Source organism: Semicossyphus pulcher, unplaced genomic scaffold (genome assembly GCF_022749685.1).
Source record: "Semicossyphus pulcher isolate SPU_LCO1_2020_fin unplaced genomic scaffold, fSemPul1.0.p SCAF_7, whole genome shotgun sequence".
Lineage (NCBI taxonomy): Eukaryota > Metazoa > Chordata > Actinopteri > Labriformes > Labridae > Semicossyphus > Semicossyphus pulcher.
The window spans coordinates 20,271,615-20,299,355 of record NW_027211748.1 but is presented as its reverse complement, the minus strand read 5'-3'; the positions used below and the strand labels follow the sequence as shown (position 1 = coordinate 20,299,355).

Here is a 27,741-nt window from a genome sequence, read left to right as displayed (position 1 = left end):
ATTTTCTTTGGGCTGCTACTTTTTATGTACGTTTGCTCATTAACAACCTCTTTATTGACACAAAAGACAAACTGGAAAAGAAGCCATGTTTATTTCCTCATCAAGGCATCACAATTGGTCATTGATTCCAGCCATTAAAACACCCATCAACAAAAAAAATGAAAATCTTCTCTCGTGTTGTCACAATTTTCAGAAGTTATCATTAAAAGAAACCTTGTGAAAAAGGTACGAACCAAAACGAGTGCACAGCCTGAGTACCAGCGCTTTTTTCAGTTATGAAACACAAGATTTTCCGACTGGATTTTTGGCAGCTGATCGATATGCAGTAAAGTGTGTGTCAGCTGCGTCAGGGAATTCTTCATGTCCACACAAACATCACAATATGTGAAATTGCAGTGGGTCTACAACTACATACATGTGTAGTCATATGTGTACTGGGACTGAACAATATAAATATTGAGGACTGTTGTCATCTTCCAAGGACCTACAACTTATCAAAATACTTCACCACACACTTTTAGATTTTGCAAAACCTTAAAATTTAAATGTTACTACTTGTTCACCGACTCAAAAAAGTGGTTTCTTATCATTAGAATTGATTGATAAGTTAACTATACTGACAGAAGACAGCTACAGTATTGCACATACCATTGCAATCCTCACGCAAAGTTCACACACACGCGCACGCACTCCTAATTTTTCGTACATACTGAATCCCACAGTCAAACACTCACACGCTCATTCACATTTACATATTCACAATTACACACGCGCTCAAAATAATGCTCCATGTTTAGTGCCTATCCCACGACACGGTAAACAAAGGATTCTTTGACAATAAAAAGGGAAAAAACAAAACTTAAAAAGAAATATTAACATCTTTTCCACTGGCAGGGCCTGCTGGTGCCGGACCAGTGTGTTTCTGGCCCCTGATGAGTCCACATCCATCCAGGCCGATCCAGTCCGGTCCAGTCCTCATGCCATGTCTCACCTGAGTGAGTCCATAAACATGGAGTCGTCGTCATCTTAAAAAATTAACCCCTCTCTCTCTGCTGCTGTGGCTAACCTGTCTGTGTACCTACTTGTGTCGTGTGTTAAAGAAAAGGGGGCCGGTCCATGTCTGGTTGGGATAGAAGTAGTAGTTGTAGTAAAAGTAGTAGTAGTAGTGGTCGTGGGCCTGTGTCGCCTCTGCGTGGATCAGTAGGTGGCATTGGTGGGCTCCCTCCCTGAGCTGAAGAGCATGTCGGCCTTCGAGCTGATGAAGTACGTCAGCAGAAGAGATGATATCAACACGCCGAAACCAACGCCTAGCGTCAACATCTGAAAGGTAAAGTCAAGGTAATTTAAAAGGTTGATTTATCAATACGTACAACACAACATTATATCACAGCTGATTATTTGAGCTACTGGGGAGAAGTTGAACAAGCTGTAAATTAAATTCTTATCACACTATTATGTTGATATTTGAAGCTGTTAGCAAACAGTCTCTTATTTACACTTGTAGCATACACAGAGCAACATTTACCGTAAAGTTTGGACTAAAGTCGCACCGGAATATAAGACAAAGTTTGTTTTGGGGGGTATCCAAGAGGGAAAAAGGTTATTTCAACACTATTTCAATTTTGTTTAATTTAAGCACATTCAAAAGACAAATTAAAGTCTACCATCTGTTTTCACCATAACCTGTGCAGTAGTTCAGCTCAGCCTACGGTAGCATTGATTGTTGTGAGGGTGGCGGCTGCACTGGCGATCATGACGAAGCTTTGGCTCGATTATAGCACCATCGTCTGGGTAAAATTCCATAACACAATAAAATACCTCTGTCTGCATGTTATACTAGTATATCGGTCGCATCGGTCTCATACATCGAATTTTTATGGTATTTGGAGTTTTTGGTGTAACAAAGCTGCAAAATGTTCCACTTTGTTCAACAGCTGGTCCATTACTTTGTATGTCTGCTGCTGAGCAGGTTGTGTAAAGTGGGTTTAAAAGAGGTTTTTGTTCCTGAAAACAGCTATAGCTGAAAGTGTCACTGCTGGAAGAGCTGAGAAAAAAATGCAGGGTCTGGTGATTATTAACCCTTACAAAAAATATATTTAAGTACACACAATAAGCAGTTTATGGGATAAGCATGTGCAGCAACTGGTATGGCCTTTTTACATGACAAACAGATCCGATTTGAATTTCAGTTTTCGTTGTTACAAAGGTTTTAGTTTTATAAGAATCGAGACTTTTAACGGCAAAGTCTTTTCTGTAACAGGACCCGATCAATGCTTATTTAAAAGTTAAAAAAACAACATTTCTATTGTTAGGTTATGCTAAGTCTATAAAACTAATAAATATATAAACAATAATGCTAATTAATTTTCACTGTTTGAACAACTTTCAGCTCTGTCCACTTCCTGCTTTGAGAGAGAGAAACGTGTACCAGCATCCCACTACATTCAGGTAATGTGTAAATGTCAGACTTCCTACAGTATGTCAATAATCAAAACTCCATTACCTGAGAAAACCAGGGGGAAATTCCTAATTATACGTGTGTGTTAACTCAGAGAAGGGCAGGTTTACCTCCAGTTCGTGGCTGGCCACCAGGAATATGCGTCCTTTGATGGTCTTCCATCGGGACTCTGTCCACGTTGAATAATCTGTGGAGGTGTACTCCCGCAGGTCGAAGGCTGGGGACAGCGCTTTGGAGAGACGGACCGTGGAGCGGACGCAGAAACCCTCCCTCTTTGTAGCGTTGGGAGGCGCCACGCCTTGAACCCACATGTAGGTGTACATCTGAGGGAGGAGGAGGAGGGCGGGGTCAGAGGGCGTTGGACACAGGAATGATTACATATATGTAGAACGTGTTAAAAGCTGCCAATGTTGCAGTTTAGTATCATTCAGAATGTACAGTTCTCTGTACTTTTCTAGTATGTTTGTTCTATAATTTTTCATAAACAAATAACTGTCAAAAGTCAATTTTCAAGATGTCGTCTTTGACTTGTGATGGATTTACAAATATTCAATGAAGAGTGTTTACAAAGGAGATAAAACAAGAGAGATTAAAGTTACAATTTAAGATTTAAGTTACGTTCTTCTGCCTAATTGTATTTGTTGTGATATAATTTGTCTGTGATTAAATTACTAAACAAAATTAAACGTACATTAAGAAAAGTACAAATGCTGTAGGTCTTACGTGTTTGCTGTCCGTGTCCTTCTCATTCTCCCTCTGGTTCTGGCAGTCGTCCTGGGTGATGTTTGGGGTGCTTCCTGTCAGGTTAGCCAGCAGGTACTGGACCAGAAGAGTCGGTTCGCTGGACTGCTGGGCCACGCCGACGTAGAAGTTTGTGGGCCTGTCAGCTGAAGGACAGAGGACGGGAGATATTAAGTGTTGTGTCTGGACATAATGAAGCAACAATGTCATCATTCACCAGCAGCTTCAAAATACAACATAATTAATGTAAGCTCTGTCTATGAAAGCAGTCTAGTTAAGAAAATAGCTTGCATTCTCCTCTGCATCTTACCCAGATGGCTCATGAGGTCAGATGGGAGAAGTTGTTGGAACCAGGTGTTATTTGACCGGACCAGGAAACCGTACAGCAATCCTGTCACCTGAGGGAGAGAAAACAGGCAGACAAAGACGATCACTTCCGCTCAGTTGCAAAATAAAAAGACCCACCAAGAAACTAATCAACTACAAAGGAAGTCCAGAAAGTCAGCAGACAAACCCTTGAAGAAAACATTAATCACGACATTTTAAGACTTTTCTCAGTCTTGCAATCATTCACGCACAGCTGAGCAGAGCAGAAAAGAGAGGGTAGTACCAAAGTATGAGAAAGGGACAGCTTGAAACACATTCAATCCCAAAACTTAATCCAGCAGTCTTACTATTTGAGGGTCTGCGTTGATGCTGCTCAGCTGGGCTTCTGCTCCTCCTGCCTGCATGAAGAGAGCCCGGGCAACCATGGTGGCCACCTGAGTCAGAGCCTGAAGAGAAATGCAGAACATCTTATTTGCATCCTTCCCAACAACAGAAAATGTGTTATTTCCTGAACAGCTGCTTTTATTTTTCAGGCTGAAAATCAGAAGCAGAAGAAAGACGAACAAGAAGCCTGTGCTGCATCCATCTAATCAGATACAGAAGGGTTTATAATCATATTAGAGCAAAGAAGAAAACTTTCCATCATCTGAAATCACATGAAATGACAGTCTGTTTACAGTGAGTGCTGCAGTAGCTGTGCCTGCCTGACCTTGCCAAGTTAATATATAAAAACATGGTGAATGGTGATGAATACTTGGTGATCGGCAGACGTACCTTTGCCGTGTCGGTGACAAACTCCAGCTGCTGCTCCGGCGTCAGATTTGCCGGGTATGAGATGTTCAGGTACTCTGCATTATCGTACATACTCTCATAGAACCTGCACCGAGAACGGAAAATACATTTAGAAAACATGCTGATTTCTTGAGTGAACCATACTGACGTGTAATACTAGTGTGTTTTTAAAGGAACCCTGCATCACCTGCTGGTGAAAGCAGACTGGTGATCTTCAATAACAACACCAGGGATTGGCCGAGCTCGCAAGAAACGCTGGAAGGACGAAGGCGGGAGGGGCTGGGAGACATTCGGCTCCTCCACCGAGACGTTTAAACCTGTGGCAGCCGAACGCAGGTTATCAATGAGCTTCTGCACCTGAAAGAGAACAGTGAAGGGATTGTAAATATAAATAGATATTAAACATAGAATAATGCACCAACTGTTAGCTCAATATGTATGTCTGCTCTGCTTCAAAAGTAGTGATCGGTCGGCCGATTAATTACATTTTTAGATAATCGGCCGATGTCTGCACTCACAAGGCCGATTAAACAAAACATGTCTGCATACACAGGCAGCCTCGTCTGTGTGGCTGGCTTGAAGCATGTGCTTCACCGAGTCTGCTGCAGGTACTTTCTCTACACAGTCTACACTCACTTCCCGTGACAAACCTGCCAGACGTCACGTTCACACGTCACACATAAGGCCACCGTTCTTAAAGGGTAAGGCTCCGCCGTTAAACACCTACCTCAATAACAATAACTACAATAATGTTGTTTATTTATTTTTTATGTAAGTTTATGAGTTTTTGTTCTCTCTCAAGTGCACAAGTTCACATATATTCCTTAACTTTCTTACAAAGTTGAGTTTTTTGATGACCAGTGGACGTTTATTAAGTAGATATATTTTCTTATCTAAAATAAGTGTACTGCAGACAGAATGCAGATCTACTCGCAGATAATGCAGACAACAATGTTAATACATAAATAAAGGTTTAGCAATTTTGTGTTTCTTTTGTTATTATATTAAATTGTTGTATTTTATCAAATGCAAAAATAAGCAACAACATGATATCGGCCTCACATATCGGCCATCGGCCGCCCTGCCCTCTAAATATCGGCATCAGCCATTGAAAAACCATATCGGTCGACCACTATTCAAAAGTGTCTGCTTTTACATCCAATACTGCTCCAACGCAGTCGTCTTATATCCTAATTATTAAACATATTTTGCAAGATGCATTTAATTTCATTGCATTTAACATGTTAATAGTTATGGATAATTTACTGTTGTTTTGTATCCTTTTTCATATAATAGGAAGAAATTGAATTACATTTTTTTGATTCAACACATTTTTACATTTATATTCACTTCTTCTATATTTAATTTTCCTGTACATAGTAGATGTTTGAAGGGTATATGGTACCGTAGTTCACCTCTATCATCTAAACATCTGTGTGTACTTAAATCTCCCTGTGTGGGATCAACTAAGTTTTATCTTATAAATCGAGTCATCAATCCAAACGTCTTTGTTGTGGAGCACTACTTTTTTGAGAAGAGATGACACACATCTATCATATTATCATAAACACACAGATACAAACCTCCTCACTGACGCTGCCATTCTTCCTCGACACAGGATCGGAGTGAAGCCACAGCTTGGAGTCAGCACGAAGTCCCACCTGCGGGAAACAATTGAAACATATTCATATAGCACCCACACGTGAACATGTATCCATTATCTATACTGCTCATCCTGTTCAGGGTCCCTATCCCAGCTGTCATTGGGCGAGAGGCGGGGTTACACCCTAGACTGATCGCCAGTCAATCACAGGGCTGACAGACAACCTTTTACGCTCACACCTACAGGCAATTTAGAGCCACCAATGAACCGAACAAGCATGTCTTTGGACTGTGGGAGACACCAAAGTACCTGGAGTGATACCAAGCATGCACGGGGAGAACGTGCACACAGAAAGGTCCACTATATCCGAACTGGGATTCAAACCAGGGACCTTCTAGCTGTGAGGCGACAGCCCTAACGACTACACCACATAATGTTCACCAAGTAAAAAACTTAACTTGCTGTAAGTATTGTAAAATATCATGCAACACTGTATGAGCAATACAGTCAAGTATTGTCATCATACCTGCTTGGGTTGATATGTAAAGTACACAAGAGATCATAGAAATAGTCTACAATACACACCTGTCCAACCTCCACCACTGAGTGAACATTGTCCAGGTCCACGGTAAACTGATTGTTCTGCATATCATACACCATCCTCGAACTGCCAATGTAGTCAAAGGTTTCCTGAAATCAAAGAGTCACAAAAATGTTCAAAAATCACGAGCACTGCTGACAGTACGATATTTCATCGGTGCACACAAAGCTGTGGAAACAACTGACCCCTTGAAAGAAGGTGTAGAGGATGGTGCGGTTAGGCTGGAACTCCTGGGTGGCATTTCGCAGAGCGTGAGCGGCCGCGAGCAGAGTGACAAACCCGGAGACCCCGCTCTCTGCTCCTGGAGCTATGTCGAAGAAGAAGGACCTGCTGTCCAACTGAGGAGAGGAGAGGAGAGGAGAGGAGAGGAGATCCATCAAGCAGAGATAGCATCTGGCTTAAGTTCAACTAGCCATGACCTGTTTCTGTCATAGTATAAATCAAACGGAGGCCTAAAACTGTTGAAGCCCATTCTGTCTCTGTCAAAAGTGTTTTTTGACATAAATGGTTGGAATTATGCTGAACACAGACAAATCAATAAACAATAATGAAGTTGGAAGCAGAATTAAATTGCGGTTTTTTTTTAACTCGTTGCCATAGCTCTTGTTCTAAATAACATACAGTAGGAAAATATTTACACAGGAAGCAAAGCCAGATACCCTGCCAGTAACACAGACTCTAACTATAACTGTAACATCACATGACATGCATTACAAAGCAGCTTGTAACTAGCTTGTAAGTGGCTTTTATACTCTTTTAAACTGAGTAACATCACAATAGATACTGGCTAAAAGAGGCTTTCCTGAACTAACATAAGTTTGCACTGCAGTGAGTTACTTGTGTTGGCATATTTGTATTATTTAAAGGAGAAGTTCGGTATTTTTAAACCTGGGCTCTATTTTTTACAAATTTGAGAGTCAAAATAACTCCTTTGGAAAAAACCTTTGGAATCGGTCCAGTAGATGACATCCGCCTGCAGCCTGGAGGCAACATAATCCCCTGGGGCAACTGCGCCCAATCACAGTACGTCCACTAAAAGTGCTTGTTTTTGCTTTTTTTTGCGGGTGGTGAGACGTTACCTGAACAGGGGTCCGTTTGACAAAGCAGGTTCAACAAACTCTGAGTCTAACCCTGAACTCTGAGTCGATCTACTCTGAGATAGGAAACTCTGAGTTTTCTGTTCCAGAACAGCTGATCAGAGTTAGTTCAATCAACTCTGAGTAGGTTCAGCCAGAGTTAAGTGCGTGCACGCTGACTGTAAAAAGGCCAGCATTAATGGAGCCCCGACACCACGATTCACCATGGCAACGGTACACAAAAACAGGTCCTCCTACGTCACACCAGCGGAGCTCGAAATCCTCATGCGGATTTACGGCGTCTTATTTGAGTGCTCTTGGCAGTGGTGGTGGAAAATCTAAAAATGATGACTTTGACACAGATTTGTCATTTGATTTTTTTCATCATAATTATAAAAGACTTTTGCAAAGGGGTCAGAGCAGCACAGAGACGCAACATTTATTCTTTTAATTCGGTAACCGCTCAAACACACGCGTGAGACGGGTTGAATAAATGAGGAAGACGAATGAGGGTTTTATATTCTAGAGGGAGGAGAAAACCTGCTCGCGACCAGGTTAGGTTCACAGACTCAGTTACCATAGTAACCAACTCAGAGTTAAAGTTACCTCTCTTTCTGAAACGGCAAACCCGAGGTTTCCCTCATTTCAGAGTTAACAAACTCGGGGTTTTCACTAAACCCGCTTTCTGAAACGGACCCCAGGACGGTGGAAACATGAGTTAGAGTTGGAGAGAGATTTTGGTAGAGATTGTTGTGTTGGTGTACAGAAAGCGTAGGCTAGTGCATTTGTTTTATCCTCCTCTGCCTGTTGCCCCTCTCGCTCTCTCCTCGTTTTCTCTTCAATTTCTATGAGTTCTTCGTCCGTATACCCCGGCTCAAATGTCATGCAGTCAATCTCACCACCCGCGAGATTTCAGAGCGAGACTTCTCCTTGAGCGAGACTTCTGTTTCTGGTTACACAAAAAGGATCTTACTCTTTAAAAAAAGGACGATATTTTTAGGGATCATTAACGTAATGTTGTCGGAAACCTGGAGTAACAATCTGAGCCTGTCAGTGGCAAAAATAAGCACTTTTAGTGGACGTACTGTGATCGGGCGCAATTGCCCCAGGGGAATATGTTGCAGCCATTGCGGCCATATCTCGGCTATGGCGGAGGCCATCTACTGGACCGATTCCAAAGTTTTTTGTTCCTATGAGCCATTTCGACACCCAAACTTGTAAAAAATAGGGCCCAGGTTTAAAAATACAGAACTTCTTTAAGTTTATATTCAGAAGATAGAGGATTTGTTTTGGTAGCTCACCCTGGCTGCTGCTATGACGACACTCTCCCACATCTTGTGGCCCTTAGCTGTGTTGTTGAGAGGCCTGGTGGAGGCCCAAACATTATAGTCGCCTAATGGGTCACAAACCATCTCTAAAGGGAGACACAGAACAAGAAATATAAAGAATTAGGTTTAGGTTAGAACATTTTAACAAGAAGGAAAAGCATTTGTAAAATCTACTGCAACTCATGTGACACCTTGAAAAGAAGACCAAACAGTAAACGTTTTCGTGTTTACATAGTTCTTCATGTTGTGTAAATACCTGGGCTGATGCTGAAGTTGATGTCATTCCTCCTCATGCAGGTGGCCGTGTCGGTGACGGCGGACATGTGGGAGTACAGCTGCATAGCGCACAGAGGATACTGAGGAGTGCTGCCGTTTACAGCACGGTTATGGTCCATGTAACACTGCAAACGCATATACAGCATATACATCCATTACTTTTTTGTGTGTGAGTTTGTTTTACAAAACACAAAAACAACATTACTGTTTTTTTTGGTGAATCTCAAATATTCAACCTTGAGAACAAGTTAGAACAAATAGGTTAATGGCTCTTGCTCAGGGGCACACTGGAAGGTTTTGGCATGGAAATACTCTACTGCTCCGACACTGTCAAACCTGAAACTGTTGCTTTACAAAAAAGTTTCACTCGTGCACCCTGCTATTCATCTGAGGCAGCAAGGAACTGCAAAGCTTCAATCAAATAGACAATAGCATGAAAACAGGCACGAGATGAACTCATTTAAGTGTTTCAGAAACACAAGAAATCACAAAGACAGTCTTTTACCGATTGATATAAAGAGTTTAAACAGGCAAGTTTGAATCTAAAGGTCGTTATCATCCGTGAGCTGAAACTGGAAGCTGAGATAAAACAGAACTGAAAGTTGCACGTTATTTTGAACTCAGCAATGTTAGCTCTATTTCTTGCAAACGTGAGGCCAGCACAGGGAAGAGAACCCCAGGCACACGAGCGCTGCATCAGAAGAGGCTTATATAAAACCTGTAATATGAGCTGTCTGTTTTTGTCGCATATAAAAGGTGGAAGAGCGGCTGATGGTTTGTGGCTTCTTCTGACATATGACATCATGTGCCCCAACACGTTCAGAAATAAGACGCTACTGAAACAGCTTTACTGGCATCCTAGTGCAAACCACTGCCGGGACAAGTTCTGATCAGATTTATAGCAACTGTTTTAACACCAGAGGCAACTAGAGAAAATAAGACAGTGATGTGACAATAAGAGGAGCAATGCAATAACTGTAAATGCAAAGTAGTTGTAAAATAATGCATTACCTGCCGTATGACATCCGTGTCATTGTCGTCTTTCAGAGAGAAGATGGGGAAGTCGTACTCCTCGTAGGACAAACCGTTTCCCAAAGGGTTCCACACCATCGTGTTACAATGGGCCAGGGCTGGATCGTAGGTCTCCGTGTACACGCCTGAGGGAAATGCAGACTGTTTATTAGCAGGCATCACACTAAAGAAGGCACTCGAGAGGTCTTATTATTAAAAGTGATTGTACATAAACGCAGATATGCATCTAAATAGTCTATTGCAAGAATCTATTAATTGTGGTATCTAGAGTTGTGTGCCAAACAGTTGAACAAAACAAAATGTCTAAAATACTAAATGCACTTTCTCCAGAACCCACAGCTCCTCCATCTAAGCCGTGCTGATTACATTTGCATCAAAAACATCGTATTAGGAACTGTTGCATTGTGCTCCCAGTAAGCAAAGTAATTGTGGTCAAACATACAGCCTGAAATGTATTATACTTCTTTGATACTTCACAATTAAAAAAGAAGAAGAAGAAGTGTTGCGACATAAATCTGTGCTGTATGTCGAACATGACGTTATGGTGCCACTATAATCTTGCAGAAACTGTTCACAGATCGTAAAAACTGAACCAACCACAGGTTGTAATTACGGGAGCTGTTCCGTCTGAGAATCATAAAACTACAATTGATTTCTGTATCTGTTGTAAGATTGAGGGACAAGCCTGAGCAGGCGAACCACCACCCACCTGTGTTCTCGTTAGGGCAGGAGGTGTGCGGCGAAAAGCCCTCTGACGGGTTTGAGTTTGGCGCCACAACCGCAACGCCGGCCACCCTGCTGGAGCCGTTCTTCAGCTTCATCATGATGGACCTGACGGACAGACAGACGGCACGGGGCAGAAGGAAATGATACAGGTACAAATACAGGTCAGACATGGGTTTGAAATGGGGTTTGAGTTTCTTTCCTCAGGGTCAGAAACAGATTTGCAAAATGTACTTTGTGTTAATAACAGCTAATGATAGATCGAGTTTTACAGCCTTTTTCTTAGGGTATAATGTCGCCCCTTTATCTTAGTCTAAATAGAAAATATATCCTGTAAATTAAAGAAATACTTAGGATTAACTCGTTTGTATTGATAAAACACAAACTGTTAGATTTAAATTGTGAAAAATAAAACCACTTCTGTTCAATCTAAACAAAATCTTACACCTTCACAATGAACATCATGTATGACCCGGCATCAGTCTCATTTAGAACAACTGTAGGTACTCCCTCTGCAGGGTGAGATATACGCCAACTGTACCTGGTAAAGAGCGGGGACTCCAGGATAACCAGATACGGAGGATTGGGACCAGCGCGCAGGACCCAGTCCAGGTTTGCCTCTGACTCGAGCACATGGAGCACACCAACATCACCCGACAAAGAGGCTAAAATCCAAGAGTGAAAACTCAATATCAGGATCCGTGACAGAAGCATCAGTACAAAATAAATATGCCCTAAAAGCTTATTTATAAAGGAAATAATGACACACACACTCTACGTGAAGGAGGAACAAACTCTAGCAATCATTTTTACTTGTCACGAGTGCCCCAGATACAGATTTGAGTCTTGTGACAAGCACAGAGCGTCACTTTAAAAGATGAATTACTCACACTGGCATCCTATTTGATGCGTTGCATTGAGCAGTCGGACACACGAGACTGTGTAATTGAGATGCACATAAATCTTCTTTTCCACTGAATTACAGCTGACACCTGCAAAGGGAAAAAGCACTTTAATAAGTGAATAAAGACAGGAACATCACATTAGGTTAAAACTGTTACATAAAAAGGAATTTGAATTGGATTTCTGTCACGAATGATTATTAATTGTTCAAAGAAAATAAAATCCTCTTTCAGTTTGTTTCACCTGTTTTTCCAACAGCCTAATCCATAATCCATAATAAATAACTGAAACCGTTTTAACTCATAAAAAGGTGCTATTAGGGTTCATCACATATATTCCGAATTCATTCAACACATTTTAAAGTGACTACAATTTTGCTTCACAGGTTTCACGTGATTGGTGATAATCAAATTAGGGATGGACGATATTATAGGCACGTTATCGATATCTGCAGATAATGGCTTGAAAATGATATATCGGCATTGGCAGATGTCTACTGTATGGCAGTTTTTCAAAGTTTACGAAACAGAGAGCAAGGTTGTGTTCAGCATCGGCCATGCGAAGAGGGGCCAAATCTCATTTATTCAACACTACAAATTTAATCGCCCATCTTAAGAATCTGCCAGTGGGCCACTACAATAAGAGTAGGCATGATATCAATTCCACTATATGGGGAGACTTGATGTTCTCTGCAATTAGGTGGAAAAAACATGGGCCTAATATAACGGTATCGAAATCAAGGGTTGGAAAATATCGGATATCGGCAAAATGTCCAATATTGTGCATTACTAATGCAGAATTCAAGAAAAAGAATTTGAATTGAATTTCTGTCACAAATGATCGGTAATTATTTGTTCAAAGGAAAGAAAATCCTCTTTCGGTTTGTTTCATTTTTTGTTCCAACAGCCCCGTCCATTCTATCACTCAATGTCTACCAAGTGTAAAACTGAAGCCGTCTTAACTCATAAAAAAGGTGCCATTGGGGTTCATCACATACATGCCGAATTCATCGGGGCACCAAACACATTTTAAAGTGAATTTACAGGTTTCGCGTGTTGATGATAATCAAATCAACACTTAAAGTTAAGCCTTGTGTGGAATTTGGCGTGATGATCTTGCATTTAATCCTCCGGGCGGCCGCAGCGGGGGAATCACGAGCAGTCACGCTGATGCTGACTAGAGTCAAGAGGGCAGACCCAATCTGACTTAGATAAAAGTCTACGAAAATACATATTTTAAGTAGATACATGGTTACTTGTTAACTTCTATTTGATGGTAATTGGTCTTAAACGGTTACGACACTGAACCCCATTGTAAAACTTGTATTAAAACACCGTTAGATGAGAGTAAAGCCAACCGGGGCACTGTTTGCTAGCGCTGACTAGCCTAGCATTCGGCTAACTCCGAGCACAAAGAAGCCCATCAAGCTAGCCGCCTGAAACAGAAAGACACTCCGCTTATGTACAAGTACGTGTACATGAAAGTTCAACTATGTTATAATATAACTTACCGACGAAAAACCAACAAACTAGCAAATTAAGAATCCATTTGTTCGACAACAGATCCATCTTCCTGGTTTCAAAAGCAGGAAAACACAACAGTAGGTGTTGACATGGAAAACGTCCGGGTTGGTTCGGTGGTTTGGTTCCGCTTTCCTGTGAGGTGTCGGACTCAGTCAAAATGGCAGCTTATGCAGTGGCAGTAACGTTTTTCTATAATTTAATACTTCAAGTCTGACAAAAAAAAGAAACAAAAAAAAGATTATTTACTATAAATTAAACTGAACACTTACTTGGTTTTAAAAGGCCAATCGAATGCTAACCAAGGAATGACTCAACAAAACTTCACACCCTTTCTGACTCAACCGTGTGGTGCACTTTTGATATTCATTAACCTCTTTTATGCGACTACAATAAAACCATACTCTTCCTTTAATATGGGCCACTAAGCTTTGCCCACAGACCACATGAAAAAAAGACAACATACGCCTTGCGTTTCCATTTATCAACAGGCATTTTTATTTTATTTTTATTCCCAGAAACTCCGACCAGTGCTGCTTACTTTTAATTATTCATCTCATACAAGTCAGAAAAAATCAGAGAGACATCAGTGAGCTTCACAGCTCTAATAAAGCCACAGCACAGAGATGACACAGGACAAGAAAAAGCTTTATGCAGGATAGGTGATGCATGGAACAAGATATTTAAAAGGATTAAAGAGGTTTAACATCATTGTGAGCAAACATATATATCTCTGCTTTTATTTCTCCTGTCAATATTTCTTAGTAATTCTACAGAGTAAGTGTGGATGTGTTTGAACTGTTCTTCTTTTCTTCTTCACTTCCTTTTAACGGAACTGAAGGGGGCTCACACGCAGGCCAATCACATCCTTTCCGATCTCAGTCACCTAGAAAACAAGTGAAATTAAAAGGTTAGTGGTTTTAAGGAGGGGACAAGGAACTAGATAATCACTGATATATTGACATTGGAGAAACAGACATTTACACAACCACCAGGAAGACAAGTGAGCAACTGTACAACAGGCTGTAGTAGTTCTTCTTTTACCTTTTTTTTTTCATTAACTTGAATTAATCTTTTTGCAGAGAAATAAGTCTTAATACTAGTGACATATGTGTCTTTCATGACCCACAAATAAAAGAGGGTTTTTTCAAATGTGTATGATGATTTGTGATAAGATTGTGGTCACTGTTCCTCATCCAAAGATACCATCCAACTTGAATTAATATCAGTACTTTGTACATAAAATTAAGTTAATTTAGTCAGCAAAATTTGCTATTAAATTGTCTGTTTTCTTAATGCTATTTTTTTCCATACTTTCGTGACTCTGGCAGACTTGAAAGCTTGTCGTATAAAGTATAACTGAACTAAAATCAACTGTTTCTGAGAGCTTTTCAGGTCGATTTGTGTTGTACATACCTGTGTGACCCTGCAGATCTGGCCTTTGTATGTAGGACAGTAGCAGGCTCCAGACAGAGGGCACTTCTCAACAGGACGTCCACGGTACAGAGGAACAAAGGAGGCGGCGCACAGGTCAAATGGATTGTGGGGATCGTAGTTCAACTGGTGTGCATCTGTGAGGGTCTTCTCACAGGCTGCCAAAATCTTGCGGGTCTGAACGGTAGAGAGATCAAACATGACAGTAAGAGATGAGAAAGCAGTAGAGTGCTGTCCATTTAAAACAGAAGACTATAATGTCAATCAAAATCCTGTTAAATGAAGCTACTGCAATGTTGCACAACAAACCTGCTGTGCAACGTCTGGCTTCGGCCCAAGCTCGAGGAGGCGTCGGGCAAAGTTGGCAGCTGTCTTGAAGTTACGCAGCTTGAAGAAGAGGTTCAGAGCTGTGCGCAACACCAGCACCATGTGGACCGGCTGGAGATTACAGTGGGTGAAGTAAGCAGCCATCTGGAAGGAAAACACACATACATGAGAAACTTAGGCTTAGGAATGAAACGGAAGTATGATCACCAATCACTTGATCACAGTTATTTACCTCACACAGCCTCTTCTGCTGGTCCAAAGTGTCTTTAGGCAACTTCTTCCTCTCGGTCTCCATGGTCAGACCCACAATGTACTCTCGGCAAATGGTGATCAGCTGCTGAGCCTAAAACACACACACATCCAAATTGCACGGGTCAACTTCAACCTGGGGGTAAATTTCATTCGTAAATTGTAAGGTCATATACCAAATGAGCAGCTTGTAGCTCCACTTTAGTTTGGCGCATTAAACTGATAGCTCACCTCTGCAATCTCCTGCTTGTTATCAACCACCAGCAGAGGCACAGACAGAAGGATGACCCTGAAGCGCTCAACAGCTTCCTCAAAGCGCCCAGACGTGGTCAGCTGGTAGCACTGCTGCAGGCGGGCGATGAGGTCAGAGAGGCGCAGGCCCACAGCTGGCAGTCCCTGCTTTGCACCGCAGTCCTAAAACCAATATTTGTGTATTTGCAAATTAATATTCACTGTGATTGAAAAAAGAAGGACAGATGTAATAAAACAAGCATTTTTTTTTATTATGAATTAAGCTAAAATTAACTTCTCAAACTGCTGAGTCTCAAAAACATTGAAAGTAAATCAACTGCTTTACCTTCCAGTTTCTCTGGGGATGGCCGCGCAGGCAAGGCAGGGAAGGCAGTCCCAGGTAACAGGTGCGGCCTCTGGACAGCGTCTGCATGAACAGTGACTTGTAGGGGCCGAAGCTCACGACTCCCACCTGGTCGTGGAGCAACTGTAGTACGGAAGGTGGGACAGGTTATGTCAGTGGAATACATGAACTAAAGCTGTCATTCAATCAGTGCCACATCTCAAGCAGACAAATTCAAGAAATTAAAATCAAGCTGTTTACGTACTCTCATGGCAGTTTCATAGGAGCCAGCCAGGATGTGGTCCACAGGCAGCTGGGAGTTGTTGCACCACATCTGAGTAGGACTCATGCCCTTAGTTGGTGGGACAAAGAAGCCATCTTCTGCTCCTCCACCTGCAGCCGGTATGTCCTGATAGTTGGGAGGAATGACATTGTTATAACGAATTTAAAATATCAGTTTAATTTATTTTAGCTAAATGCTTGTCACCTCAAAAAGTGCTTAACAGAACAGATTTCAAATCAACACGTTTTTTTGTCTATGTTTTATTGGCTGTGGAATTTGTAACAGTGTAGCTCCTCTCACCAGTTCTGGAGGAAGGTCCAGGTCTTCCTCCACCTCCCAGCCTCCTCCCTCCTCTTTGCCCGCTCCTTCTTCCCCTAATCCTTCCTGGGCATCCATGAAGCCATCTGAGAGACAAGAGGAAGACAGGGAAAGATTAATATAAATTCATATAACTCACTAAAAGATCAGTTTTTATGATTAAAATAATCTCCGTAGCTGAATGTACCTTCGTCCAGCTGAAGCTCAGCATCGTCTCCCCAGCCCTCGCCTCCTGGGGCCTCCATGTCCAGGTCGGCAGCCATCTGACCTGCCTTCCCTACAACAGGAAAACACTGTTCTCACTCTGGGAAAGTCAACTGCCACATGTTTCCATTTTATTTTGATTTTCATCACCTGGAAAACATCTGTCGCAGGTTTATAATAGCAGGGCTGTAAACTGTGTCACAACTGACCAATGGTCTTTATTGCAAGGAACATTAACACTCTAATTAAATGAGACATATGTGTGTGTGTTTGTTTGTATCCATCTAGACTTATGACTCACCCTTCGCTGAAATGGCTCCCTCAAAGAAGCCCTTCGACACAGTGAGAAGTGGCCAGTTGGTGTCCAGAGGGTTGATGGGTGGAGAAGGCTGCAGCAGCTGAGCATTGGGATCAACCTCTGGCACCTACAGGACACAAGATCATTATTTTATGGAAATTACACATTTATCCACAAACATTAGAGGGATTTTCTTGAAGCATATGGAGTGTTTTCTCAACCCACCGTCTCCTTTTCAGGGTCAAAGGTCTCCTTTAGAGCCTCAGCCTCTTCATCCAGCCCGTGCGTGGCTGCAGTCAGGTAGGCCAGAGACTCTGGAAGCACGAACAGAAACAGTTACACATTATGGTGTTTTTAAATTCAATTGGAATAATTTCTCAGGTAAAGGTGAACTCACTCTGTCCACAGTTCTTCAGGATGCGGACCCTCTCACTGACATCTCCCAGGTAGAGAGCTGCCTGGTAGTGACCGCTCATGTCCTTCCTGATCTCAGCTACGAACACAAAAGATAACACAAAAATAAGACATACGTACAGCAACTAAAGTGCAAGACAAATTAACTGTCAACCAAATCTCTTACCGATCTTCATCATCTTGCGCAGCTTGGCCAGGTTGCCAGTGATGAGGTAGAGGAAGGTGAGCTTGTCAAAGTTCTTGGTCCTCTGGTAGCACATTTCCACGACCTGGTGGTGACCCTGCAGCAGTGCTGCTTCACCCAGACGCTCCCAGCAGCTGCGCTCATCCAGGGCCTTGGCTGCCTCCAGAGCAACCTGGAATAAAAAAAAAGAGAGAAAGGTTAAAAAAAAAGTTTACTTAAAGCTTTGTGTCATGCAAAAATGAACAAGACAGTAGAGGGAGAAACCAAGCTCAAGTTTATCAGAAACACAGTAACAGAATCAACACATATATTGTATAAAACTGCACATCATATATTAGAAACAGTGTCCTGATGCGACAGTTTGTCCAGCAGCAGCTCACCTCGATGTTTCCACACTCCAGAGCCAGACTAAAGCGTGTCTTCTCATCTTTGACAAAGTGCAGAGCCACCTCAGGGTAGCCCTTCTTCTGCAGGTAGGCAATGATGGACTGGCCCACCAGCTTGGCATTACGCACCATGTGCAGAACCTAGAGGGACGACAGTAAGAGAAACAACGTCAAAACCCACATTTGGGAACTAAATGAACGTCAGCGCTGAAGCATCACTTTGCTATCCATGTTCACCGTGATCATCTCAGACTCACCTCGTCATATTTGCGGTTGACCAGGGCCAGTTTGAAGCGGTACTCTGTGGGGTCGATGGTGAGGACACGGGGCCTGCACTCCCGGTCCAGGCAGTAAACACTGTTTCCTCTTACACGGGTTACATAGATGGGCAGGTCCAGGGTCCTGATGATGCCGTGATCACTAGAGGGACACACACAACGTAAGCACAATGTTAGATGTTTCTGCCTACATACTACCTCACGATAAATCAGTATAGTATGGCATTTCGAGCACAGCCAAAGTCAAGCAGGATGCATTACGGGTGAAAGAAACCTAAACGCACCTCCTACAGATTGCATATTGTGCAAGTGCATTGGTGAATCCTGTGCTGCTGGTTGCTTTACACTATAAAACCTGCTTTCATCTTTGAAATCAGGTCACAGCGTGGAACATTTGTGCCAACCATGAGTCTAGTACACCTCCCCACACTTCCTGATAACAGTTTAAGTAAGAATATGATAAATGTGTTGCGTAAAATTGACCGTTTTTTAAAAGCAGCACATACCCAGAGGTGAGGGCGTATTTGATGTGGTTGGAGGTGGTGTAGATGAAGACTCCACTCTCGTCCCAGGCTCCACTCTTCACTCGGATGTTCTCGTGAATGTTGCACAGACTCTCCAGTTTACGGTTGCAGATCATGATGGCTGAAGGAGGAAAAAGGAAGCAAAGAGATTTAGACTCCGAGTATCACAAGAGATACATGTCAGGTTTGGGCTTCAGGTGGTCGAGACCGAAATATATCTTAGCAGCCTCATGATAAGCAGGGGTTAAATCAAATCAATGCCTGCCCCTGATTATCCTGATGCTCTCCAAACAGGGCTTGTGTCTGAGAGATATTTCAGAGCCTCAGCAGAGGCAACATGAACAAGAAGATTACAATGTGACTCTTTGATTAAATATCCTTCAGATATTCATCTCATCTACCCACCGTGTTTCGCCAGCAGAGCCACGTGGCTGGTGTCGGCACTCCACACCACGTACTTGACCTTGGCGATCTTGACGGTGGCCAGAGAGCGTTTCTGTTGCACGTCGAACAGCGTGACGCCGTCGGCATCTCGCAGAAGCAGCGAGCCCGTCCCAGCGTAGAAGATCTCCTCACAGCTCGGCACTTGAACTTTCTTCACAATTTCATTCTTCAGGTTCTTAATCAGCAGCTATAAAAGAAGGGAAAAGGTTATTTGAAGAGCTCACTTCAAGTTCACGAATGTCCCCGACTCTTTTATTATAAATCACATAGACCAAGACTTTTCCTCTGTTTTTTGGGGAAAAAAGGTTTTCTAAAGCCATTTATTAATGAAGTTATTTCAACATTATTTCAATTTATTTTCATTCAAAACACATACAAATGAACGCCTAACATCTGGTTTTGCCATGTTGAGTTTGCAATCCTGCTAGCTATCAGTGCTGCAGCTAGCAGTATACGGTAACGTTGATTGTTGTGAGGGTGGCGGCTCAAATGGTGATCATGACTGTGCAGCTCCGTGACGAAGCTTTAGCAACAATCAAGTTCGTTTTCCTAGCTTAAAACAGCGAGGAAAACAGCACTGCAGCATATTGTAAATAGGAGACGAAGCTGCTTGGCCCCGGAAACAGTTTAATGAGGAGATGTGACATCACCACTTAACAACCGACAATTTTAGCTGGATTATAGCGCCATTGTCCGGGTAAAATACCATAACACAATACAATACCTCTCTGCATTTTATACTGGTATATTGGTTGCACAGGTAAATAGGACGCAGTCCACTTTTTAGACGAAAAAAAAAATCTTTTACACCAAATTTTATGGAAATATCAAAATATGGACGTTTTATCAGACATTTCCAAAATATTCACAATGAAATTCTAGTCAGAATATTACTTTTCAAAACATTTCCATTATTTCTAGACCTACAGAAGGACTTACAGAGTGCATGCGGTCCAGGACGGCAAATCTGTTCCTGGCCACCCAGACTGCAGTCAGGCCAGAGGACCTCTTCCCCTCCGGTGCTGAGAGAGACGCAGATTCTGTGTTACTTTAGTCGCTACAAACAGCTTATTTAAAGTGATTCAACTTGTTGGCATCTGATCAACAACTATAACAGTGCAACAAAGTTACAGCAATGACAAAATAGAAAGCAGGACGTGACATTTAACCGCACATAAATATGATAGAAAACGACAGTATGTAAAAATGTGAGGAAAACTTTAGTGAAGTGTTTCATATTTACCGTCAGGGTTCTGGGAGTCACTTTCTTTTGGAATAGAGTACAGGTCATAGGTGCTGTTCTCCAGGTTGGTCGCCCTCTGCAGGAAGTAAAGAGCATTTAATTAAATATATGGAAAACAATTAACTCAGTAAGGGGTGTGAATGCGTTTTAATTGAGAGATACTCACAGTGCAGAGCAGGACAGCGTTCTCAGCTGGGTTGTACGACATGCTGAACACCGGGAACTTGGACCCACTAGGACAAGATAATGTATAAAACACAGCATGTCATACCGATTATAACCAAACGCCTCAACAAAAAGCATTAAATTGCTGAGAATAAGGCGGGTATGGTGGCACCACATGTCACAACCACCAGAATAGACCCGTTACCTGCGTAGCTGCATGACAGCCGTGTCCTTGCTGCTGTTGAAGTCCAGCTGGCGGAGGAAACGGTCCTTGACGTAGTACAGCATGTTGCCGTGCACAGCATATGCCGGACGCTCGCGCTCCAGCTTGAACACGATCATGCCGCTGTCGTGACCTGAAGGAAGCACAGACAATCTCTCAATGTAACGGTCACATATACATAATTGCACACCTCAGGTTTAAAGTCCCTCTGCTGCAGCAACATGTCCGACATGTTGGAATCCTGCAAACAGATGCTTGAAATGTTATATTACACTTACCAGCAGCAAACAGGTTCAGGTTCGGGTGAGCCCCCAGCACCCAGAAGCGATCATGGTCCCTGCGGAAGGTCTGCACTCCGGTCCTCTTAGACATGTCCCACACCCTGATGCTCTTGTCCTCGGAGTTGGACAGAATAAGCTCCTGGCGGGGGTGGAAGACGGCACAGGACACATTGTTGTAGTGTCCACGGCACGTATCCAGCTCCCATGCCTTAGATTCTGGACCGTAGGAGAAGGAAACCATAGATTTAGACATTAATTCAATATATATAACAGAGAGCAGCATTTGCAGTAACCTGACACTCTGCGGTGGTGTAATTCCGGCACATTAGCGAAATAAACTCACTATGTTATTGTGTAACCCAGCAGTAATTAAATCATAGATGCTTCAAAGTTCCAAATAAGCACTTAATATTGATGTTGTGATGAAATAAAAGATGCATTTTAACATTGTTTTTTTTTAAGTGCCAGACTGGGTCACAGGTATGTTTTCAACATTTACTTTGAAAATATTTCAGAGCTGGAGTTGTAAAAGCTTCAACAGAAAAGGCAAAGATGCAGTGCACCTCGTTCCGTCTGATCGGCGCCCTAAGAATGTTAACTAGTGTCTTCTGAGTCCCTCACCGTTCATTCTCCAGATCTTGACCTGCCTGTCGTCAGCACCTGACACAATGAGAGGCATGCTGGGATGGAAGGCAGCCCAGTTGACACCGCGGTCATGACCCTGGACACAGATGCAAGAAGTCACACGAATCCAAATTAAAGTCCGACATATATCGGCCAGGCTTAGGCCGAGGACCGAACATTCTCTTAACATTCAATCGGTATTACTTCTGAACACTGAGTGCACATTTTGGGAAAAGGGTTCGAACTTTAGTTCAAAATAAAACTAAACTGTTATCCTGCAGTTGTCATTTTTTTCCATAAATAGAATCAAATTTGTGAGTGTTTATTAAAAAGAATAGAAAAGGTTTGTTTGGTCCTCTACTACACTTCCATCAGAAATGGTGTGTCTGCCTGGTTGGGTCCCAATTTTCCACTGCTGTCACTGGATGACAAACCACAGTTAATGATGCTCAAACCAAACCCAGGTTCGTAATTCTACTTCCTTATTTGTCCTTGAAGAGTAGTAACTCTGGAGGCATAGACACACAAACCTGCCTGTGTTTGCTACAGTAGCACGAAAAACAAAAACATTATCATTTTCCATGAACGCAGCTGAAAATTGGACGTCAGTGACGATTTGGAAAATCTCTATACAATGCTGAGCTTGTTTCTCTTTGGCTGTTCAGTGGAAGGGTAAAAATGTTGCATAATTTTATCACTATTAGTGTTATTAGAGGAAATATTATAGCATGAGGCATAAGAGCATTTCAGTGAAGAAGTTTTTTTAAAGGGCATGTACAAGGAACATATCGAATTTTGTGGCTCACCTATAAACTTAAAGATTAATCAACTCAAAAAACAACATACACGTGAAACTGAGTCATACACACTGCTCACCTCAAGGACATGCTTCACAACAGCATCCGAGGCACCGAACAAGTCGACACCAGAGATGCCGCGCACCTCCGTCTCCACAGCGCCGGGAGACAGGTTCTTCTTCCTCAGACCTGGAACCAACATTCAAGGCAACGCGTGCAAGGAGGGAGCCATATTCATGTTACACAGGGCACAACCACAGTACAGGGGAGGAAGAAAAACGTGATACATTAATAAGATAATCAAATATGAAGCAGAACAAGAAAGGCAACTGAGGGGGATTATAAGGAGGGAGATCTGTTGGACTTCTGAACACACACAGGGTGGAAACACACCAACACAACCTCTGCTCTCTCATTTCCCGCCAACTTAAGTCTGGAAACAATCATGGCTGTAGGAGAACTGTTGATTGGGTTAATGAATCACTAGCGTACAAATGAATCAACTCATGATTTGATTGGACAGCAAAGCAAGACACTGATTAGCTCCCAGACTCAAATAAAATCAGGAAAAAGAAAAACAATTGAGAAAACACAGCTTGCATTCATGATTCCTGTCCGTTAAAACAGTGGTGAACAGAAAGTTCAACAGCATGAAGGGGGGGAAAGAAATGGCACTAGGAACCCATGTGCAGGTGTGGATGTTTCCAGGGAAAGCATGGGATAAGGAAGACGCAGGGAGCGCGTGGACTTGGCGGATGGGGGTGGGTCGGTGGGTGGTGCTTGGCGTTGTAAAGACGTGCTCTGATGGGGCGTTGGATGATAGGAATATGAGGATGTTTTTTTCTTTAGAGGCTCATGCATATTTCTCATGCAGAGTTAAAAAGAATCAGACATGACATAGTTTAAAGGTTGTTATTACGTTGCAAATGTCATGCCAGGGGGAGGTATACGAACATTTCTAAGTATCAAAAAGGTTAACTTTGTTAAAGGTACAGTTTCAAACCTGTTAGTATTAATGGTGTTTTTTTCTTGATGCAATTTAAACATGCAAAAAAATGTTAAATAACAGTATGGGAAGCAGCATGGACAACAGTAATTAATTAATCGGTATAATCGACAAGCGTGCAAAGGAGCGTTACTATAATAAATGGGTGCCGTGCATTTAACATCTAAAATTCTACACCCTTTGAAGTGCAATCTAGGAGCTCATTAACAACTGTATGTTTGACTGCAATCATGCTTGATGCCAGAACAGTTCAAAGCAAATGTATGCCCAGGACAGGAGATAGCTACAGATCCACATCTTATGCATATTCACATGTAAGAAAGTGATAGTACATGAGAGCTAATTAATGGTTTAGTTTTAGAGAAGACAGGAAACAGGAAGTAAGAAACACAGTCAACAAACAAAGCTTTAAAGAGCATGCAAAGGCACAGAAAAACCTCTCCAACTTCCTATTTTTGTTGTTGTTTTTTTTAGTACAGCTTTAACCTATTTGTATGTTAACTATTTATAGCAGAACATGCCTCTATAGTACAGTATTTCAAAAATGAAATACCATACTATAAACTCGTTCTGACAGCCTTTCTGTCTTTCCTACAAAGAGAGGTGTTTCTGTAAACAGCCCACAGAGATTTGTCCTCTACAAGTAGGAGAGGAAGAAGAGGCGATGAAGGACTTGGCCTTCATCGTCCTTCCTCTTCCTCGTCCTTCATACCACTCTGCCCTCCCACCCCTTCCTCAACCCGGCCCACTGTCCTCTAGTCCGCCGTGCCCAGGCCCTCACCAGAAATATCCCACACCCGCACGGTCTGGTCCAGACTGGCTGATACCACCAGGTCCTCAGATGGATGGAACTGGGCACACATCACGTAGTGGTTATGGCCCGTCAGCACACTGCAGGGGAGAGAGAAAGATTTTAGAGCATAAATCTTTTCTTCAGGGTTTATAACATTTATCATTATAATGCTTACACTGGAAATGTAAGCAGTAGTTAGGGGGGTGCATTTTATTATTTGTGCAAGATATGAAATCAAGGTAAATTTCCAAGATTTTATTATTTGTTTGTCGGTTTAAAAAAGTGTATCTTACCAGACGCAGGTCCTGGACTGCCAGTTCCAGATGCGAATAGTCTGGTCATCTGAGGCGCTCAGAATCCAGGGGTACTCCTACAGCAAGGGAAATAGTTGAGTTCATTGATTTTTGTCATATGACCAATACTGAGAGTCTGAGATGAGAACAATAGGAAGCGGATTTAAAGTTGCAGAACAACTCACATGGTGAAAGAAGGTGGTTCTGATGTAGTCGAGATGTCCGAGGAGGGTGAAGAGGCAGCGTCTCAGCTTGTAGTTCCACACCTGGTTATAACAGGAATATTTGCTCATCACATACACATATAACATAGTAATGTAACCTAATAAAACATACATACCAGTACATACATAATAATACAATACCTATTTTAGTAGAGCTTAGGGGTGTGACAAAATATCGATATCTCAATATATTGTCGTCCCGATTGGTGTGTGACAATTGTTTTAATCTTAAAGAATTCAGCGCTCTAAACAGATCTCCCTGCCAATTTGAGTCCCTGCATCATTGTTTATCTCAATTTGTGTCAAAATCTGTGAAACTGACACCCAATTTCCATGAATAATACATTAATCTGCATTTCACCTTTTTTAGGAGCACGTTGTATTCTTCAGTTAATCAGATATCTGGATGTATCATTATATGATTGTCTTGCAATATATCAATTATCGCAGAATTGCTGTATCGTGTGATATTATCGTGGGCCGCGTATTGTATTGCAAGTAACCCTGCGACTCCCACCCCTAGTAGAGATATAACAAGAAATATCAGCATCATAAACATCAAATTTCAGACATCCAATGTAAATATTTCATGACATACGTTTGGCAACATACAAGAGCAAAACCAGTCTCACCTTGATCTTGTAGTCATCTCCTCCAGACACAAACAGAGGCTGCTGTTTGTGGAAATCAATCCCTCTGACCGGACCTTTGGACAAAGACAAATAACATTAACATCACATATGTATGAAGAACACAGTGTGGATGTTGAAAAATTAATACTACATCAGCCACGTCAGTGTCTTACCATCATGCTCGTCAAACTTGTCAATCAGTGTGCACATCCGATAGTCCCACAGCTGGATGACTCCGTTGTGCAAACTTGCAAGAACCCATGGCCTCTTTGGATGGAAGCTTAGGCCTGAAATGTAATAACAGCTGATCAACTATCTCATAATATCAGCTGAAACGATTAGACTATTAGCCTATGAAAAGATAGCTTTCGATGTCCGAACAATCAAGTGGTCAAGTTTAGCTAAACAGTGCATTTCGTTAAGCAAGCTAGCTAGCTAGCTAAAGAAACGTACAGGTGGTGTCTGTGCACAATCGTTTAATTTTACCATTAGACTAGGAATATACAATAAAAATTATGAGTATGTGTTACAATAACCTCTTAGAACAAACACTGATTAATCAACAGGAACAATTATAAAAGGATGACTAACGGACATGGTTGACGTCAGCTAGCTAACTCTAGCTCGTATGCTACCTGCAGCTGGCAACTCTTACCTTTGACACGGGCCGACTTCGTCTCAAATTTTGTTAACATCGTCACTTGACAATGTTAAAAGACTTAATTTTAAATCTGTGGTAAAAATATAACTCCAGATGAACCAATAAAACAATAAAAATAATCCAAACAGGTGAGCTCAGGCGGTCTGATCGCCTTCGCCCATTTAGCTGATTCTCCTTTTCCTGACACGTAGCTCGTTTTGTCTTCCGGTTTAGAGCAATAAAGTTTTGCAGCGTAAATCTGACGCAGAAAGCTCCACGGCGGCGGAGGATAGAAATACAACACATAGAGATGATATTTCATAGGACCTATTGGAGCCGTGCTTACTATATAATCTTAAATAATCTAAATACTGTATTTCTACAAAGTCTTGCTCGAGAGACGTATTTACAACGAATTGACCAGACAATTTAACGTGTAAATGTTTTAAATTAAGTAATAAAAAATATTTCTCCAATGCTACTATGTCCAGTTAGTAGTTATTTAAGAGCTTTTAATTATTTCACATCCCTCTGTTGTTGTTGTTGTTGTTGTTGTTGTCTTTGTCTTTTATGTATTTTTATGTATTGTGTCTTTTGCTGATACGGGACTACAGTACGTGTCAGAAAGTAAGAACATCTTGAAATAAAGTATAAATGCTCAGAATGAAAATGTAGAAACTTGGTCATCTATATTATGACATCTGAGTTAACTCCATCTGCTGATAAAGATCATGTAGTATGATGAAAAGCTCTAAAGGACCTTAAGGGGGAGACTGTTCTCAAACCTCATGTTTCTGGGGTCAAGAGTGACTCTTAACAGTTTCTGTAATATTACTAGCAGTGGTACAATAAGTATTACAATGTTAAGCATGTTGGCAAGTTCATCAAGGAAAGAAATAGAAATAAAAAGAAAAAAATTACTAACTCAAGGTCAAGCAACTTTTCAGAGGGTGCATAGCATGGTTTTCATCAGTGTTTGGAAGTGAAAAAAATCTTCTCATGTAGCAAAATCTGGGAAAACAAAACTGGAAACAAGTGAAAATATTTCATAAGGACAGTATTAATATTCTCCACTGAAGTAAAAATAAGAATAAAACAATACAATAGATCTGACACACCAAGCTTCTCTCTTTCTCTTTCTCTGTATCTTTGTGTGTGTGTGTCTCTCTCTCTCTCTCTCTCTCTTGCTCTCTCTCTGTGTCTCTCTCTTATATTAATGCATCTTATTAACTATGTATCTTCTTGCCCCATTAACATTACTAACCATATATCTTCCCAGGAGTTCTTGTGCTCTCTTGTCTTGTAGGTTCCTGGGGATCGTGGACCTGCTCGACTCAACAACTATTGATATCAGTTTTAGTATCATTATTGTTGTTGCTAATGCTAAGAGTAGACCTGTTGACTTCAACTGTTACAATTACTATTATTACAGCCTTTATAACTACTATACTGTTCTTGCTAATTCATTATTATAAGCCTGTTATCATTGCTATACTGTTCTTGCTTATTTATTAATATCAGCC

The 27,741-nt window shown here is 41.7% G+C and overlaps 2 protein-coding genes across 2 annotated transcripts; both read right to left on the bottom strand.

The window, feature by feature from the left end:
* Positions 1–72: 72 nt before the first annotated feature.
* Positions 73–13,453, bottom strand: ncstn (nicastrin). The gene is made up of 17 exons (XM_069684695.1): positions 13,371–13,453; positions 11,848–11,949; positions 11,499–11,622; positions 10,944–11,065; positions 10,214–10,359; positions 9,183–9,327; positions 8,900–9,012; positions 6,708–6,860; positions 6,507–6,611; positions 5,902–5,979; positions 4,506–4,675; positions 4,301–4,403; positions 3,874–3,972; positions 3,510–3,597; positions 3,182–3,345; positions 2,569–2,781; positions 73–1,320 (listed from the first exon to the last, which is right to left on the bottom strand). Exons 1-17 carry the CDS (start codon positions 13,426–13,428, stop codon positions 1,198–1,200), a joined length of 2,106 nt encoding a protein of 701 aa, XP_069540796.1. The 5' UTR covers positions 13,429–13,453; the 3' UTR covers positions 73–1,197.
* Positions 13,454–13,860: 407 nt separating this feature from the next.
* Positions 13,861–26,414, bottom strand: copa (COPI coat complex subunit alpha). Its single transcript, XM_069685060.1, has 30 exons — positions 26,234–26,414; positions 25,752–25,865; positions 25,579–25,652; positions 24,908–24,988; positions 24,723–24,799; positions 24,418–24,527; positions 22,710–22,819; positions 21,831–21,930; positions 21,207–21,425; positions 20,911–21,061; positions 20,707–20,773; positions 20,541–20,616; positions 20,237–20,319; positions 19,259–19,484; positions 18,836–18,974; positions 18,309–18,471; positions 18,046–18,192; positions 17,648–17,837; positions 17,465–17,560; positions 17,293–17,381; positions 17,071–17,194; positions 16,753–16,842; positions 16,548–16,651; positions 16,230–16,373; positions 15,968–16,108; positions 15,622–15,804; positions 15,374–15,484; positions 15,124–15,285; positions 14,797–14,991; positions 13,861–14,266 (listed from the first exon to the last, which is right to left on the bottom strand). The coding sequence occupies exons 1-30, from the start codon at positions 26,271–26,273 to the stop codon at positions 14,207–14,209; spliced, it is 3,666 nt and encodes a 1,221-aa protein (XP_069541161.1). The 5' UTR covers positions 26,274–26,414; the 3' UTR covers positions 13,861–14,206.
* Positions 26,415–27,741: the final 1,327 nt, after the last annotated feature.

What these genes read in the sequence shown, in the direction of transcription:
- ncstn (XM_069684695.1), bottom strand. Translation starts at nt 13,428, where the DNA reads ATGGATCTGTTGTCGAACAAATGGATTCTTAATTTGCTAGTTTGTTGG. An exon ending in GCATCAAATAGGATGCCAGT is followed by an intron (nt 11,623 to 11,847) that starts GTGAGTAATTCA and finishes CTTGGATTTTAG; the next exon opens with CCTCTTTGTCGGGTGATGTT. An exon ending in TGACCTCATGAGCCATCTGG is followed by an intron (nt 3,346 to 3,509) that starts GTAAGATGCAGA and finishes TCTGTCCTTCAG; the next exon opens with CTGACAGGCCCACAAACTTC.
- copa (XM_069685060.1), bottom strand. Translation starts at nt 26,273, where the DNA reads ATGTTAACAAAATTTGAGACGAAGTCGGCCCGTGTCAAAG. An exon ending in TTGTGAAGCATGTCCTTGAG is followed by an intron (nt 21,931 to 22,709) that starts GTGAGCAGTGTG and finishes ATCTGTGTCCAG; the next exon opens with GGTCATGACCGCGGTGTCAA. An exon ending in TCCTGGACCGCATGCACTCT is followed by an intron (nt 19,485 to 20,236) that starts GTAAGTCCTTCT and finishes CTTCTTTTATAG; the next exon opens with CTGCTGATTAAGAACCTGAA.